The 18,732-nt window shown below is 37.1% G+C and overlaps 2 protein-coding genes across 13 annotated transcripts in view; one reads left to right on the top strand and one right to left on the bottom strand.

The window, feature by feature from the left end:
* Nucleotides 1–18,732, bottom strand: part of LOC145331016 (COX assembly mitochondrial protein 2 homolog) — a 95,519-nt gene that overhangs the window by 28,434 nt on the left and 48,353 nt on the right. The gene's annotated exons all lie outside the window — the stretch shown is intronic.
* On the top strand, nt 835–2,569 carry LOC145332386 (uncharacterized). Its single transcript, XM_080177386.1, has 3 exons — nt 835–1,368; nt 1,707–1,778; nt 2,540–2,569. Exons 1-3 carry the CDS (start codon nt 1,066–1,068, stop codon nt 2,567–2,569), a joined length of 405 nt encoding a protein of 134 aa, XP_080033512.1. The 5' UTR covers nt 835–1,065.

The raw sequence follows: 18,732 nt of genomic DNA on the forward strand, positions 1-18,732 counted from the left end.
TAAAAACTTGTTGTTAAAAAAGTTAAAAAATCAACATGTTTAAAATGGACGTACGGACATTCTGGTAATGATTATAGAGTTGCTACGTTTTATAAATCGTACCTAACTACTACAGGAATCACCATGCAAAGTTTTAAATCGGTAGGACAATTCTAACATGCCTAAATCAACGAAAAAAGCTATCCATCTCAGACGTACGGACCAACCCTAATTATAGAAAAGCTTCGCTTTTAAAAAGAGCTTATTTTCTAAAAAAAAACACTCTAGTTAAAAATAAAACAAGATTAGTTTTCATAAAAACTTAAACCTTTAAGAAATTAGGAATTACTGTTCTTTCATTAATAGATATGCAAACCCTATTGAACATGAACTGAAAATATGAAATTTTTTTCTAGAATGGCTACAAACCATTTGATATCCCCTGGATTAGAACCTGTTCTAAACCATACTGAAAAACCATGTATTGTATCCATTGAGAGCTTTCTTTAATACAATGCAATAAATATCTATTACAGCATGGCTCGATATCAAACTAATTTCAGCTAGATAAAAACTGGTTCTAATACATACTGAAAAATCAGGTAGGTTTTAGAGATACAAATAATATGAAAGCAGTGTAAATTTTTTTAATTAAATTTCTTGAATACTTTTCAATGTTGATTTGATTGTTCTAGAGTAAACATATCATTTATCAATTTCTACAAAAATACAGGGGTGGACAATTCATTTTTCATTAAGTATAAAAAATTATTTCTATTTAATTACATATAATGAATATTAATGATATGTAAAATTGATAAATTCTTGAAAATTGTAATTATCAGAAAGTGATTTATTTGAACATTTATTATCATTTCCTTAAAAATATGGGTGTTACATAAATATAATATTAATAAAAATGTCCATAATAAAGTGAAAATTAATACCTTTCCACATCAGACGACAGTTTGTTTGCTATCTTTCCGTATGTAATAGCTTACCTACCCAAATAATTGGGGATCATTTATTATTATTCATATTGGCCTCGTGCATACCAATTAACTTTAGTCGGGCACAACACTCACAATGAACTGGATCAAATTAATTGTGAGGCTGGGTATTTTACCCGTGACAGACACAATGTCTGGCGAGGTAACATCTCACATATTGAGCATCAAGTACATGATGATGGCCATGCTGAAGCTGGCTCTGTGCTCATTTAACTTTTATGGCGTTTGGATTTACTATGATTTTAAGTCCATTGGCATCATTGAGATCATAAAGATTATGTTTTATTGGCTGGCTGTTGATTCATCCATGATGTTTCAAGTTGTGCTTGCCAGGGCAGCAAAAAAGATTGGTCCAATTGCACTGGATATCAAGTACAAGGTATTATTTTTTTATTTAGAAAAAAAATTAAAACTTCTTGCCAATTAAGCAAATTTGAATCATAGAAACTTACATATTTTTTCTTTCTTCAAAATGTGTACCTTATATCTAAACTTGTCACTTTTTTTTGTTCTTTATAATATAAAATATGTTACATTTATTTAAACTGTGAAGGGATTTACAAATTACTAGTTTAAAAGATATTGTTTATTCCAAATTGATAAAGGGGATAAATTTTTTTTGCATATTAATTGTAAAGTTGTGTGTAACCGTTTAGTCAAATGCGCTTATTAAGTCAAACTGTTCTCAATTATGACCAAATGTATAACATATTATAGATAACATGGAGAGAAGTTTTGCTAAACGGCAGCAACCACACTGTTTTCATACTTAGCTACTGGGTTTTTGCTGCAGGAAACATATTTCAAAAAACCTTTATTTCAAAGCTAAAATTAGATAACTTTATAAAAAAAAGATTTAAATGATATACCTAAAGATAAGCAAGGAATACTACTGTAACAATTTATAGAGTAGTTTCTTTCTTTTAAAACCAAAGCTGTTCTATAATTAGGGTCATTCTGTCCGTACATAACAATTAACTCTTTTTGTTAATTTAGACATATTAGAAATTTCCTATTATTTTCAAACTTTGCATGCTTATTCCTATAACAGTTACTTTAATTAAAAAAGAATAGCAACTCTATAATCATTACCAGAAAGTTGGTAAGTCCATTTAAAACATTCTTATTATTTTACTTTATTTGGCAATTTTTTTGTCATATGATTATCCTTTACATTTGATTTTTGGAATTCTGATTTCTAGTACAATCTTATAAGCAAAGATTCTCTATAATAAGGTCCTAAAATGCAAGTATCCTATAATTAGGCAGCTTTCCAACAAAGAGAGGGGTAGGTTTCTGGTAGAATCCGTAAAGGTTATGTAAGTTAAAAACAGTAGTCGAACGATAAAAATTTATGCTAACTTTAAAAAAAAAAATTTTGTCTAGGTATAGTTCTTTTCAATAAAAAATACACATATTCAGTAAATATTATCGTTTTACTACTATTTTAAGCCTTAAAACACACACCTTTACGGATTCTACCAGAAACCTACCCCTCTCTTTACTTCAGAATCAGTTCAAACTTATATATCTATATTGTGCTTATTCAGAACACAGCTCAAACACACTTCAAGTGTTAATGTTCGTTCGTCCTACAATTTCAGTGCTTCGCTTTTATGGATGTTGTTGTCATCCTTGTTTATATTTTCTATTACTTCTATCAACATTAATGAGTAAACATTGAAATATGTTACATTAGGATATGTAATGCACATCATCAACCATCCAGATCTTATCTTCAAGATCTTGATCATCATTTCTGTTGCAATAATCATCATCCTTGATTTCATTGACATCAATGGAATCTACCTGACTATGTATCTCTGGCTTAGTGATATAGTAGATAAAGGTAATTACAGATTAAAGTTGTTTGTAGAAATTGCCCAAGATATTAAAATCATAGGATAGGGAGGGAGGGGACATTGGGCAGTTTATTACACTAGTCTCCAAAGTTTTATAATAACGTTTTGTTATAATAACCTTGGGGACTTCTATTAAATTATGATTGGTTGGATCATTAAGTTGAGTTTCCAAAAATATCAACTCTTAATTGTAATCCACAGAAGGGATAATTTATTCTATCATCAATGGGGATTACCCCGTCCCGGATTTGAAAAATGTTGTTAAAATTTTTGCCCCCAGCCAAAATATGGTTGATTTATGCATAGAAATGACCCATGCAAAATATTTTTTCTGTAATGCAAAAAATGCGACGGTACAAGCACTGCAAAGTTTTTAAAATCTGCAAAAAATCCTGTTTTTATGGTTTTTTTTGGGCTTTTGTACCATCCCAATTTTAAAGATTTTTACAAAATTTCAATTCAAGTGTGTTGATATATACCTGAAATTTACCAAAAAAAATGGGGGCAGTCTCAATTATAACATATGAAGGTGTAGCAAGTAATATTCCAAATACAAAATTGTCAAATTGCATACATATATAATAGGGTTGGACCGGATACTTTTTTGGACGGATACTGGATATCTGGCTGATTTATAATGCCGGATATCCGGCAAATATATGTTATTTGGCCGGATATTCGGTTATTTGGCTGGGTATCCGGTTATTTGGCCGGATATCCGGTAATCCGGCCAGTTATCCGGTTATTCGGCCGATGTTCTTTTATTCGGCCAGATATCCGGTAATTTGCCATTTAACGATTATCTGTCATTAGAAATCAACCGGATATCCGGTATCCAGCCAATATATATGTATGCAATTGTTTCTTCTTTACAGTAAAGTTTCTGATAGATCCAGGGAATGTTTCAGTTATTACCACTTAGATAAAGATTAGAGGATCGACCCTTCTCTAAGGTGCCCAAGAGTCCTTTAGAAGCGTTACTGCTAAAAAGTACTATGGAGAAGCTCTTCTTGTGAAACTTATATAATTTTTAACATTATCTTTTTATGTGTCATTATTCATTGTTTATCTCTGTTAATTTTGTACTGACCTAATGGAAAGAACTGTCTTAGCTTATAAAAGATGTTCGGTGCTTTCCCTCAAAGTGTCTTTTGATCCCTGATAACCGCTCCCTCCTTATATTAACTTGCAAGGGTCCCTGGTACCCAATATAAACTATCCAAACCAGACCTTATATAATTAAGAAACAGGTCGGGAGATGGGGGTGAGGGGGGGTATGTGCTCGACTTGGCACTTGGGAAACTGGCAATAATTTCCATTAAACTTACGTCTTCAATGTATCAAAAACGAAAGCTATAAAGCAGAAGTACCGATTGCAGAGTTGCTACACTTTCTAAACCCTTATAGTTACAGGAATCATCAACCAAAGTTTTTGTCTCAACCATGACACTTTGGTTGAGCTTGACTTCCGAATTAGCGGGAAGTTCACGAGATCAGTTGGCGAACATACAAACCCCCAATACCAGGAACCATCAAGTTTCAACAGCAGGTTTGAATATAGATTTATTGATGAAATTATTTCAAAGACCTGAAATTACAATATCAATTAGTTCATAATTCCAGTTATTTATAACCACGTAATCTTATTTGCTTTTTAAAAATCATTTTTCTCTACGGTAAAAAATCTTTGGAAACTTTGGCTTTAAAGGAAAATTATTTGGTTTAATCAAACATTGTTAAATGCAACAATAAGGCACATAAAAATTACTAAAACATATATTAATCATAATTAAGTTTTATGCTTAGCTGGCTAAAGCCTTTTTTTAAAACTACATATAATCGTCCTATACACCATACTTCTTAATAAAAATAACAAATTCTACCTGAAGCTCTTATGGTTTCAAATCCCTGATATACTAGGGTCGTTCACACACAATGAGACCAATGATAGGCCCAATTTTGTTCTCCGAAATCTTCACACTCTCATATCTCATTCAAAAGTAAAGAACGTGCGCATCCAAAATAAACAACCACTCTATGCCGCGCCACATTATGAAAGGAAAGCCCTAAAAGACGACATTTGCGCTTTGTTTTTGGTTAATGATAAGGAATTTAATTTCGAACTTGATAAACACAAAGCTTCCTCGAAAAGAGGTTAAGACACACCCCCCGTTTGAAAGTCAAATTAACTTCCTTAACGAGATTCAAGGTTTTTTTGCGCTGAGCACTAGCAACATTTCTCACTAAACTCAACTCACCATAATCACATGAGAATGGCCACATCCCGAAAACGTGACAATTTTGCTCCTAACTAAATGAAACCCCGTGAAATGCATACACAATATTATACTCCTCACTAGGACTCATAATACCTCACATTTTAGGATAGAAGGATGGGGATTGGTTTGTACCATACAACATTCCGTGCACATGACAATCACAAGATCACATACACAAATCCTAAAATAGATAATCCTATTAATCATGATGTTGTAATATAACAACTATACTAAATAATAATCATTTCATAATCAATAGGTAATAAATCATTATTAATAAATCAATAAGTACCTACGAAATCAGGTTGAAATGTAAATGTAAACAAATAATGGTAAAAATAAAACGAAATAAATCTTAGACAAGAAAATTAAGATTTATAGGTACTTAAAACTAAATTTGTTAAGCATCAAAAAGAGTAGTAAGAAAAAATTTTTCAAAATCCTTGGGCAGAAAGTTTTTCAAACCTAATGAATAAGAACTGTAATATCTTAATCAACAATAAAACTTTTTAATACTTAAAGAATAGCAAAATAATAATATCTTCGTTAGAATTTTCATTGAAATTATGAAAAAAATACCAATTTTTCTTTGTAAAAAAAAACTTTAAATATGAATTTTCAATCATTCCTTGATCTGAATAAAAATGTTTTACTTGATTGAAATTCATATATAATTTTAAAAAAAATCTGCTAAAAAAAATACTTGATTTTTTCTTAGAATAAATATCGAATCACGCAACCTCGACACATTTATTCCTTTTTGTTAAACTTTTCAGGTAAGTTTTATAATGAATTGTACTTTTGAAAAGAAATTAAACTCAATAAAATTAAATTTGAGCATATGAAATAGAATAAAATTTTATCGCATTTCATTTGATTCTTATTTTAGGCATAAAAATAGGCATATGAAAATGTAGCTTTTTACTAAAAAAAAATGTTCTTAGTTTTCATAAAATAAGAATCAATTATTAACCATAATTTTTTTATAACCGCTTTTATTTTAATATCTGCGATAAAAATGAAGGAAAGGTTAATTTAAAATATGCATAGTTTATCTTAAATTAATTCTGTGATATTCATATAAATAATAATCAATATCTTAATAATATCATACATCGTGTTCATTATTATAAATGCTTATCTCATAGAAAATAGAGTTTACATTTTTAAACATGAACGAAAATATATGTACCTAGGAAATAATTGCTATAAAATACTTTCTCAAGGTTTAAAATTGCCCTGTCCGAAATCGCTAGGTACATATATTACTACGAATCTCTGCTCTCGGAATGAAGAAAATCTTTACGCGTGGATTATTAGGAATCCTTGCCTCCGGAGTGAAAGAAAAACTTTATTTGCTTACAAATTAAAACAAATATCTTGATTTTTTGCGATAATCTTTTTAAAATAATAATAAGAAATATTTTGAACATTATCATAATAATTTTACATGTTGTGTTCTTTACTTTAATGCATTATCTCATACGAGAATCTGAGAAATAACATTTTTTTAAGCAAACGTGAACCATGAAAAAAAATACCTCGAAAAATAATTCTTTAAATCTATTTTTCTCAATCTAAAAAAAATCTGCAAAATCATTTGGTAGTTAATACACACAGACTTTTGCTTTTCAAAATCATACTTAAAGAAACAAATTCTTTTAAAATCTGCTTTAAAAGTCTAAACAATTTTGTAGAATTTTTGTGCTTGTTGTTGTTGTATTGGCTGCTCATAGTCCATATTCGTGTCCAGGTTGTCATCAGTAGGTGGGGGAGGGGAGGCTTATGGAGGGGGCTCTGGAGGGGGGCGTTGAAGAGGAGGGAGGCTGGTGAAACTGGGGTGTGATGATAGGAAGGCAGCTACGAGGGTGGGATTTTGCCAGAGGTCAATGGGATTTAGGTTGGTGGGGTTATTAGGGCAGGAAAAGAGGTGTTGGACTGTTTCAGGGGTAGGATTGTTGGGGCAGGATGGGCAGTTGGGTGAAAGAGAAGCGTTGATGGAATGCAGGTAACTTTGGAGCTTAGGACAATAATTGGATCTTAATTGGGAGAGGATGGTTCTGTAGTGCCTAGGAAGTTGGATCTCAGAGGGGTTGATGTTGGGAGGGGCATGATTAAGGACAGGATTAGGGGGGTAGGAGTTGATGGCTTGGGTAACTGCAGAGGTGTGGAGTCGGGAGATGGTGGATTTGTAATTTGCAGGGAGGAGAGTGTTGTCAGGGGTGAGAAAAGGTTGGAGATTCGGGAGGAACATGGATTGGAGGGTGGATTTCTTGGATCTAGGACCAGGAGGGGTTGTGACATTGGGGAAGGATGGGTGGGAAGGACGGAGGGAGGAGGCCAGGTACTGGGAGCATAAAAGGGAGAGGTGGTTCCGTACTGGTAGGATTTTAGTTTCTTGGTGGAGGTGGCTAATGGGGGATTTTTTGGTGGAACCAGTACAGATGCGGAGGGCTTGGTTTTGGAGGACTTGGAGTTTGTCAATGTTGTTTTTGGAGGTGTTAGGAAACCAGACAGGACAGGCATAGGTGGTGATGGGGCGGAGGAGGGTGTTGTAAGTGGTGAGGAGGGTCTCCTTCTGGTGGCCCCATTTGGTGCCAGCCAGACATTTAAGGATTCTGAGGCGGGAGGAAATTTTAGAGGAAATGGTGGAGACATGGGAACTGAAATTGAAAAAGGTGTCAAAGGTAACTCCAAGGATCTTAGGGGTTTTCTCAAGGGGGAGGATGGAGCCGTTAATTTGGACTTGAGGATGGAGGTTGGATTGGTGCTTACGGTCAGGAGTGAAAAGGGTGACAGTGGATTTGTTGGGGGCGATGGAGAGGCCATTGGTGGAGGCCCAGTCAGCGATTGAGGAGAGGTGGGAGTTGATGGATTCAACTGACTGGGGGATGTCAGGAGAGGAGTGGAAGGAGTTGAGGTCGTCGGCATAGGAGGAGGTGGTGGCAGGGGGGATGTGGGGGGCATCTGCTATGTAGAAGTTGAAAAGGACGGGGGAAATAACAGAGCCTTGGGGGACACCAGTGTGGACAATTCTGGGGGAGGAGTTGGTATTTTGGTAGGAGCAGAAGGCCATTCTGCCACGCAGGTAGCAGGACAGCCATCTGATGATGTTTGGATGGAGGTTTGAAGAGGAGATTTTTTGGAGAAGGAGATGGATTGGGATGCAGTCGAAGGCTTTGGAAAGGTCAATGGAGGCTACGGTTGTGCGGCTGGGGGGGAGGTTTTGGTTGAAACCGTTAGCAATGGAGGTGGAAAGATTAAGGAGTGAGGATGTGGTGGAGTGGAGGGGTTTGAAGCCATGTTGAGAGGGATGGGTGGAGAGGGATTGTTTAAGGTATGGGAGAAGGAGGCGTTCAAGGACTTTAGCTGCAGGACAGAGGAGGGAGATTGGGCGGTAGGAGGTGGAAAGGTCAGGGGGTTTACCAGGTTTGAGGAGGGCAATAATTTTGGAGAGCTTCCAAATGGCAGGGATATTAGCAGCGGAAATGGAGAGGTTGAAGAGTTTGGTAAGGTAGGAGATGCCATTTGGACCAAGGTGTTTGAGGTGGAGGATGTTGAGGTGATCAGGGCCAAGTGCAGATGAATTTGAGGAATTTTTAATAGCTTCAAGGACAAGGGCAGGTGTGAAAGGTTGGAAATCTCTGTTGAGGCGGTGGCGGTGTCTAATTTTGCGGATAATTTTTCTGGAGAAAGGGTTGGAGGTGTGGCGGGAGACAGAGGTGAATTGTTTGGTGAAGGATTCAGCAATGTGGGCGTGGGAGGTGTGAACTTTGTTGTTGAAGGAAATGGGTTGGTTGGAAGGAGGGGAATTGTTTTTGCCAGAAAGGGATTTGAGGAGGGACCAGAATTTGGAAGGGTTGGTTCTATGGTCGGATTTGGAAAGGGTTTCTTGCCATTTTTTGTTGGAGTGTTGGTTTACTATTGAGGAAATTTGTTCATTGAGGATTTGGATTTGAGGATCATGGGGGTTAATTTCTCTTAAGGAGTCTCTTTGCTGGATAAGGGGCTTAGCAGACTGGGGGAGGGAGGGATTGGAGTTTTTGATGAAGCCGGCAGGGACTGTGTGTTTGGAGGCAGTTTGGAGGATTTGGCGGAAGGTGGCTTCACCTTGGGAGCAGGAGGAGGGTTCAGGAAGATCTTCAAAGAGGGTTTCAGTTTCAAGGGTGAAGGTGTCCCAATCTGCTTTACGGAAGTTGTGGAAAGTTTTGACAGGGCGGGGGTTTCTGTTGATTTCAGGAAGGGAGAGGAGGATGGGGAGATGATCAGAACGGAGGGTGGTGAGGGTGTGCCAGGAAAAGTCAAGGGCAAGGTGGGCAGAGCAAAGGGAAAGGTCGGGGGAGGTGGGTTGGCCGTTGGGGGGGAGGCGGGTGGGGGAGTCCTCGTTGAGGAGGCAGAGGCTGCTCTCATTGAGAGCTTCCAGCAGAGCCTCCCCACGATTCATGGCAGATTGGTCAAGGGTGATGGAGTTCCAGGCAGGGTTGTGGGCATTGAAATCACTGACTAGGATAAGGTCATTTGGGTTGTCAAAGAGGAGGTTAAAGTCAGGGGTGTATTGGGGGGGACAGGAAGAATGTGGAGGAAGGTAAAGGTTGATGATTTGTGTAGGAGAGCCATTGCGGGAAATTTGGATACCATCGATCTCAAGGGGGCCATTGGAAAGGTGATTGAGGTCAAGGTGGGTGAAGGGGATGTCATCGGCAATAAGGAAGGCTATTCCTCCACCAGGTCGGTCTTGACGATCCTTCCTGAGAAAGTTATAGCCAGGGAGGGGTTTGGGATTGGATTTGTTGGAGAGTTTGGTTTCTTGGAGGCAGGTGATGGGGATGTTATGGGTAGAAATAAGGTTGTGGAGTTCATCTTGGGTGGTAAGGAGGCCATTACAATTGAATTGAAGGACAAAAGGTTTACCAGGAGGTTTTCGGGGGGCAGGGGTGGGTGGAGGAGGGGGCGGGGGTGAAGGAGGAGCTGCAGGGGAAGGAGGGGTGGACGGGGAGCTAGGTGATGGGAGGGGTGTAGGGGGAGATAAGTTAGGAGAGGGAGGGGGTGAGGTTGGGGGGGAGCAGGAAGGGCAGAACCAGAAAGGGGAGTAGTGGGTGGCAGATGGGAGGAGGGAGCATTTAGGGTGGATCCATTGGAGGCAGGAGTTACATTGGAAGGAGCCAGTGGATTTTGTAACACCTAAGGAACAGACTGTACATGGGAATTTAGGACCGCGGGGTTTGGATGGGGGTGTTGGTGGTTGGGGGGAGATAGGTGAAAAGGGAGTTGTTGAGGCAGAGATGCAGGGTGGGCAGGACCAGTTGGAATTGTAATCGGATTTGGATGGAAGGAGGGAACATTTAGGATGCTTAAATATGAACAATAAAATTAGTTGAATAATGAATACTTATTCTTTGCAGAACCTTTTTAGGTTCCCTTCACAAGCTTAATATATAACTTGTAATATTTTTTCTTTAAAGATCATTTTCACATAAATAGTTTATGTTGTAGATTAGATATGTGTGGTTTGAAATTTTTCAATGACTTTCTGGCGGCAACACCCGCCATATTTCCACCCGCTATTTGCAGGCTTCTTACCCTGTGTCGGGCGGCAAGGTTGGCAGCAGCCAAGTTGATTCTTGATTCATGATAGCACCAGGGCAAGTAATAAAAGTGTGACTGTCATAAAATTTAGAATCATCTACCGGTTTTTGTCCGGCCGGAACCGAAACTCCCGTCGGCTCTTGTCCGGCCAGAACCGAATTTCTTATTGGCTCTTGCCCAGCTGGAACCGAAACTCCCGTCGGCTCTTGTCCAGCTGGAACCAAAACTCTGATCGGCTCTTGTCCAGCCGGAACCGAAACTCCCGTCGGCTCTTGTCCGGCTGGAACCGAATCATTCAGCGGCTCAATACCCGCCGTAACAATATTCTCAACGGCTACAGTATCGTTACCAATATCATCAGGAATAACTGCAGCACAACTAACATCATTATCAATAGCAGCTACGGCAGACCCAGCCGGCTCATTATCAACAGCTACGGCAGTACCAACCGGCTCATTATCAACAGCTACGGCAGTACCAACCGGCTCATTATCAACAGCTACGGCAGTACCAACCGGTTCATTATCCACCGCTACGGCAGCTTTATATGCAGATTTCTGCTGACCAGCTCCATAGTCAGCACTTGTACAGATAAAACCACTACCAAAAATGGTTCGCCACAACATAGACTGGCCCACTTTCTGGTAGGTTGATGGAAACACGTCAGGATGTGTATTTCCAATGATGATATCTAAGCCTCCAATAATATATGTAAATCTTTCTGGCGGCATCTTAAATATTTTGGCGGCGGTTTCCGGATGGACCGAGCGCATCTCGTTGCCACCTCCGAGGTTAGGCATAACAGCTGCCTCAAATTCTCTCAAGTTACCATCCCTGTCCTTCAGATAGAACACCACATTGCGGCAGGATGATTCACTACCGTCAGCAACAGAAATGTTTGTATATCTGCCGGTAGATTTCAGCTTCAACTTGTGGGACATCTTCTCAGATATAAGTGGTAGACTTGAACCCGAATCAAACATGACGGCGGCATGGCAGGCGCCGCCGCCAGGTGCTACAACTGGAACTATTTGCAGCAGGAAGGTACAGGTGCTAGGCGCAGAACTTGATTTGTAGACTGTATTCACACTAGCACTAGCCTCATGCAACATACGACTATGATAACCGTCGCAATTATTGGTGCCACAGACACCAAGCTTATCCGATTTATTACAATTGTCAGCAGTATGACCGTCACACAAGCAGAGTTCACACAACTTATTCTGCTGGACAACTTTTTTTCGGTCAACAACATCCATCTTCTTAAATGTGGGACAACGGAAAATAGGATGTTTATCCTCGCAATTTTCAACAGGACATGCACTGTTCCACTTGGAAGCCTTGTCCTTTCCAGCCTTTCCATTCTCATTGTCACTGCGGCCAGACACTTGCGCGGCGGCAGCTCTATCACGATTTCTCTTGCCGGCGCCATTGTCATAGGACATATCACCGGCCAACATGGCACCCCTGGTCCTCTCCAGCAGTTCTACAATCTTCTGGATGTTTGGTTGGTTCATGCTACCTAGCTCCATCATAATTTTGTCTCTCAAATTTTCAGGGCACTTGTCTTTAAAAATATGAATAAGAGTTAGGTGATTGTAATCCTTAGCTGCAGAACCAACGATGGCTTCTACCTCCTGCATCATGCTCTTGAAGGTAGCAATTGCGCTAACCACGTCCACAGGTTTATCCACAGGTTTCATCTTGTTCAACTTAGTTAAAATCCTCATGAACCGGCGAGTGTTTGATAAAAACATCTGATCAAGAAACGCCCATTGTTCATTATGATCTCTAATCGCTGACACTTGCTTGCGTAGTTCCGGGTTGGTTATCACCTTCTCCATACACAACATCAGACTTAACCTCTGGTCAGCAAATCCATAACCAGAGCATAGATCCTTAAAGACCTGTTTAAAGTTTGGGTAATCCGTGTCAGTACCGTCGAACGACGGCAACAAACTGTTGTCCCAGCGCCCATACTGCGGGTTGGAACTCCGAATATCCACGGCAGACATACTTCTGGAGAGAATGGCAGGTGTCCCACTCTCATCCAAATTAGATGAACGACGTTCCATCTCTCTAAGCCTTCGGTACATATCACGTACTTCTTGGCGCAACTCCATGGAAATTTTAAGCACTCCCATGTCCATCTTCACCTTCTCAATGACGTCGAGGTTCCTGGCGACAGTGCTTGACCTCGCGTCGTCTGAATCATTGTCAAGCCAGTACAGAATTTTTGTACACTGCTCCAACGACGCATAAACTTTATCTGCAACAGTTTTCTGCTCACTAGCTTCATCCAAATCACGCTTGAACTCGCGCAGCTCACTAGTATCCACGGCAGGTTTTAGACTTTTTATTAGGTCAGATTGGTCCTTGACCTCACTAAAAATGTCACGAATTGATTTTAAATTCACATTTTCACATGAACTAAAACTTTGGCAGGCTTTTAGATTTTCATAAAACACTTTTATCTGTTCGTCAAACACCTCTAGCCTTTCATTGCCAATAGCGATAGCTCGCTCAATTTTCTGCTTTTTAGTGAGCACCATATTGATTCACTAGGTAATTATTTCACAGAAAAATTGTCAATGTTTTTTTTTTCATCAATACACTATATGCTATTGATTTATTGAAGAATGCTAACGCCTATTCTTCAGATTCTTTGAAGAATGCTAATGCCTATTCTTCAGAACCATTTGAAATTGCTTGTGCAGCGCCTTCAACCATCATGTTACTTGAAATTCGCTTGTGCAGCTCCTTCAAACTCCATTCATTTGAAATTCGCTTGTGCAGCTCCATCAAACTTTGAGACTTTGAAATTTGCTAACGCCTAAACTTCAAGTCCTTTGAAATTGTCTCAACCATGACACTTTGGTTGAGCTTGACTTCCGAATTAGCGGGAAGTTCACGAGATCAGTTGGCGAACATACAAACCCCCAATACCAGGAACCATCAAGTTTCAACAGCAGGTTTGAATATAGATTTATTGATGAAATTATTTCAAAGACCTGAAATTACAATATCAATTAGTTCATAATTCCAGTTATTTATAACCACGTAATCTTATTTGCTTTTTAAAAATCATTTTTCTCTACGGTAAAAAATCTTTGGAAACTTTGGCTTTAAAGGAAAATTATTTGGTTTAATCAAACATTGTTAAATGCAACAATAAGGCACATAAAAATTACTAAAACATATATTAATCATAATTAAGTTTTATGCTTAGCTGGCTAAAGCCTTTTTTTAAAACTACATATAATCGTCCTATACACCATACTTCTTAATAAAAATAACAAATTCTACCTGAAGCTCTTATGGTTTCAAATCCCTGATATACTAGGGTCGTTCACACACAATGAGACCAATGATAGGCCCAATTTTGTTCTCCGAAATCTTCACACTCTCATATCTCATTCAAAAGTAAAGAACGTGCGCATCCAAAATAAACAACCACTCTATGCCGCGCCACATTATGAAAGGAAAGCCCTAAAAGACGACATTTGCGCTTTGTTTTTGGTTAATGATAAGGAATTTAATTTCGAACTTGATAAACACAAAGCTTCCTCGAAAAGAGGTTAAGACAGTTTTCAATCAAAAAATTTCAACTTGCTTAGATTAAATAAAAGAGCTAACCTTTACGGAGTTCATTCAGACTCATATTATAGAAAAGATTTGCATTTAATAAGTATCAGAAATAGATGGGACAAAATAGGCGGTTTAATACACTAGTCCCAAAAGTTTGAAAATAACCTTTTCTTATTCATTGACTTAATAACTTTGGGGACTTTCAATAAATTTTGATGGATTGGTTTATTAATTTGAGTGTTCAATCGTTTCTACCACTAATTTTCATCTACAGAAGGGTTAATTTTGTGCATTATTAATGGGGATGTACATCCATTCATTAGTAATAGTCTCATCCCTTAGATCCCTCAGTAACATGTTATTTCTTGATTTGTAATAAAAATGAAAGTGTTCAAGTATTATAAGACTTTGGGTACAGGGATCTAGAGGGATAAGACAATGGCTGATAAATTTATTTGTATATCCCATGATGATACACAATCTGACCCTTTTTTGTTGATTACATAGTGGTTGAAACATTTGATCACTAAACCTAATGAACCAACCAATTAAAATTCAATAAAAGTCTCCAAAGTTGTTGAGCCAAGAAATAAAAAAAATGTTATTATAAATCTTCCGGGACTAGTGTATTAAACAGCCCAATGTCCCCTCCCTCCCTAGTTATACACTCTTGTATAGTTCAGGGAGGGAGGGGACATTGAGCTGTTTATTAAATTAGTCCCTAAAGTGTTATAACGGTGTTTTCTTACATTTGGGTTAAAACATTGGGGAAATTCAGTAAATTTTATTTGGTTGATTTATTAAGTTGAGTGTTTAAAAGTTTCAACTTCTAGTTTTAAACTACAGAAGGAATAATTTTTTGCATCATTATTGGGGATGTACATCAATTTTTTAGACATTGTCTTATCCCTTTAGATTCTTGAATAACTTTGAATAACTTTGGGTACAGGGATCTAGATAGAGAAGACAATGGCTGATAAATACCCCATGATAATACACAAACTTACCCTTTCTGTTGATTACAATAGGTGTTTAGACCGTCTTATTAAACGAATTAAAATTTCAAACAATCTAAAAAGTTGTTGAGCAAACAAATGAAAAAGTTTTTTAAACTTCGGGGACTAGTGTAATTAACAGCCCATTGTGCTCTGCCTCCCTAGTTATTATTAGACTTTTGGTACACTCTGGTATAATTCAGAGAGGGAGGGGAAATTGGACTGTTTATTTCACTTGTCCCCAAAGTTTTATAATTGTGTTTCTAATTCATCAGGTTAACAACTTTTGCGAATTTTATTAAATTTTGATTGGTTGGTTTATTAAGTTAAGTTTATAAACGTTTCAACCACTAAGTTTAATCTACAGAAGGGATAGTTTTGTGTATCAAACAAATTTCATACTTATATAATAGAGGTAGGCCGGATACTTTTTTGGCAGGATACTTTTTTGGCCGAATACCGGATATCCGGCCGAATAACCAGATATCCGGCCAAATTACCGGATATTTGCTAGATATCTGGACAGATGCCGGATATCTGGCATTATAAATCAGCCAGATATCCAGTATCCGTCCAAAAAAGTATCCAGCCCAACCCTATTATATATGTATGCAATTTGACAATTTTGTATTTGGAAATTACTTGCTACACCTTCATATGTTATAATTGAGACTGCCCCCATTTTTTTGGTAAATTTCAGGTATATATCAACACACTTGAATTGAAATTTTGTAAAAATCTTTAAAATTGGGATGGTACAAAAGCCCCAAAAAAGCCATAAAAACAGGGTTTTTTGCAGATTTTAAAAACTTTGCAGTGCTTGTACCGTCGCGATTTTTGCACTACAGAAAAAATATTTTGCATGGGTCATTTCTATGCATAAATCAACCATATTTTGGCTGGGGGCAAAAATTTTAACAAAATTTTTCAAATCCGGGACGGGGTAATGGGGATGTAATCGGCCGATATCTTAAACCTTTATATCCCTGGGATAAATCCTTCTTGGCCATGCAGAAAACTATAATACCAAGCAATATATAATAACCTGAAACTAAATTTGTGAGCCTTTAATTCAAGTCCCTTTTGTAATACCATGGCAAAAGTATCATAAGCAATTTGTATTTAGTAGGAAGTGACGCACATTTTATCCTTTGAGTAAAAAAATGATGTCCTTTCACTTTTTTTTTGAATTAATTGAATATTATCAATTACAAAAAAAAAAACTTGACGCACTAAAGAAATTACATGCATAGAAATGCAAAAACCAATCAGATAATCAATAAAAAAGAAATTATGTTCAAAAGCTATGCAATTATAGACATTATGTCTATAAATATTTTATTACAAACAGCTTATGAAAGGGTTGACTTGCATAACTTTTAATTTGACACTTTAAAACATGTAAATATATATGTACTTTTTGTTTAAAATTAATGCATTCAAAAAATGAATAAGGGGGGGGGGAAGTTTTGACACATTTGCGTAAACATGGCACCTAGGCTTTATCTTTGGACTGAGAGGATAGATTATTAATGATAAAATCATTTTTTGGATAGGCCTCCAGGTTTCGGAGCTCCAGGCCTCCAGGTAGTCTCTGTACAGGTAAAAATGAAAAAAAAAATTTTTTTAAGTTACAAATCAACATATAAAAACAAAATATGCATCTTTTTTCTTCTAATATGTGAATAATATTAAAAAAGATGCATATTTTTCATTTTTACCTGTACAGAGACCACCTGGAGGCCTGGAGCTCCGGAACCTGGAGGCCTATTCAAAAAATCTTAAAACTTCGTGAAATTCATCATATAAGAATGATTTTATCATTAATAATCTATCCTCTCAGTCCAAAGATAAAGCCTAGGTGCCATGTTTACGCAAATGTGTCAAAACTCCCCCCCCCCCCCCTTAATGAGAAAAATATTAACATAAAATTAATCAGATATCTTTGATTATTATTTATCATTTAATTGCATAAAAGTAAGCAAAATTTATTCGGTAAACCATGTAAGGACAAGGATGACAACACCCATAAAAGCTTAAGCTCTGAAATGGTAAGACAACCCAACATTCATACTTGTAGAGTGTCAAAACTGATACCTAATCAGAATATAAATTCATAAAATCTAAACAAAATTGTAAAAAAATATGTTGCAAAACTGTGTAAATACAGGATACTGTATGAGGACATACTTACATTTTTAGGACATGCTTATAACATTGTGCTATGTTGTCCTAGGAATCAGTATTCCAAATATCAGATGAATAGGCTAATAATACGGACAGACAGACCCTAATTAAAGAAAAGCGTCGATGTTCAAAAATGACACGTGTAAAATACTTTCAACAGATAATTACATTCATGCGTAAGCAATACATCAATAATTATGTATATGTCATACTTTACAAACATGTGACTAGGATATTCAATATGCAGGGATCTAAGAGATATGACAATGGCCGATAAATCAATTTACATCCACAATGATGATTCACAAAATCACTCCTAAAGATTGCTGGTTAAAACGTTTTGACACTCAAATAAATTAACCTAACAATCAAAATTCAATAAAGGTCCCCAATAAGAAAACGTTATTATAAAACTTTGGGGACTAATGTAAAAAATATTTGATTGTCCCCTTCCTTCCAGGAGTTGGATTTTTTGAATGAATAAGTTCTACTAATTGAATTGGATTATCAAGGGACAAGGGACCAAGATTCTGACAAACCTTTAAAAGTAAAAATTTCCCCACAACCCCCCCCCCCCCTCCCTACTTACCAACCTCCTGTTAGTTAGGTACAGCACATAAGTTTTACACCAACATTAAGCCACAAAAATATCCAAATTTTCAGCAATTTCAAATGGAATTAATTTTCTGAATTACGGCCCCTGTCGTTATCTATAATTCCACAATATACATAGAACATGGTTAAAAATATGAATGAATATGAGGTAACAATATGCTTTTTATGCTATAAAAGCTAGCTGGTTAAAGAAAAAATGTATTACATGGAACCAAAAAAACAAAGCAAGAACCCCCCCCCCCCCCCCCTATTCAAAAGTTGTGTATTACAATTTAGTCAAATGCGCTTATAAAGCCAAACTGTTCTTAATTATGACCAAATGTAAAAATATGAAATGGTTATAATTAAGTACAGTTTGATTTAAAAAGCGCATGTAATAAAACTGTAACACACAACTTTACGGAAAGAAATTGCACCCGTAAGACAATTATATTCTATTGCATAGGAAATATACTAATAAGAGAAAACAAGATAGACCTCAAATCTACAGACCTACTACTGGAGGATTACAATCAGTTCAGAGAAGGTTTGAAACAGACTGCCTTGCTTCTATTTACCTGCCCGCTCATAGCCTTTATTATGAGCATATTCATTGCCATCAAAGGTATGTATTATAGAGATAGTAAGAATT

Source organism: Acartia tonsa, chromosome 11 (genome assembly GCF_053477335.1).
Source record: "Acartia tonsa isolate MP-2025a chromosome 11, ASM5347733v1, whole genome shotgun sequence".
Lineage (NCBI taxonomy): Eukaryota > Metazoa > Arthropoda > Copepoda > Calanoida > Acartiidae > Acartia > Acartia tonsa.

Bases quoted from the DNA above. Each gene is read 5' to 3' on its own strand.
- LOC145332386 (XM_080177386.1), top strand. From the start codon at position 1,066: ATGAACTGGATCAAATTAATTGTGAGGCTGGGTATTTTACCCGTGACA. The intron at 1,369-1,706 runs GTATTATTTTTT...AACATATTATAG, and splicing joins CACTGGATATCAAGTACAAG to ATAACATGGAGAGAAGTTTT. The intron at 1,779-2,539 runs GCAGGAAACATA...GTGCTTATTCAG, and splicing joins TTAGCTACTGGGTTTTTGCT to AACACAGCTCAAACACACTT.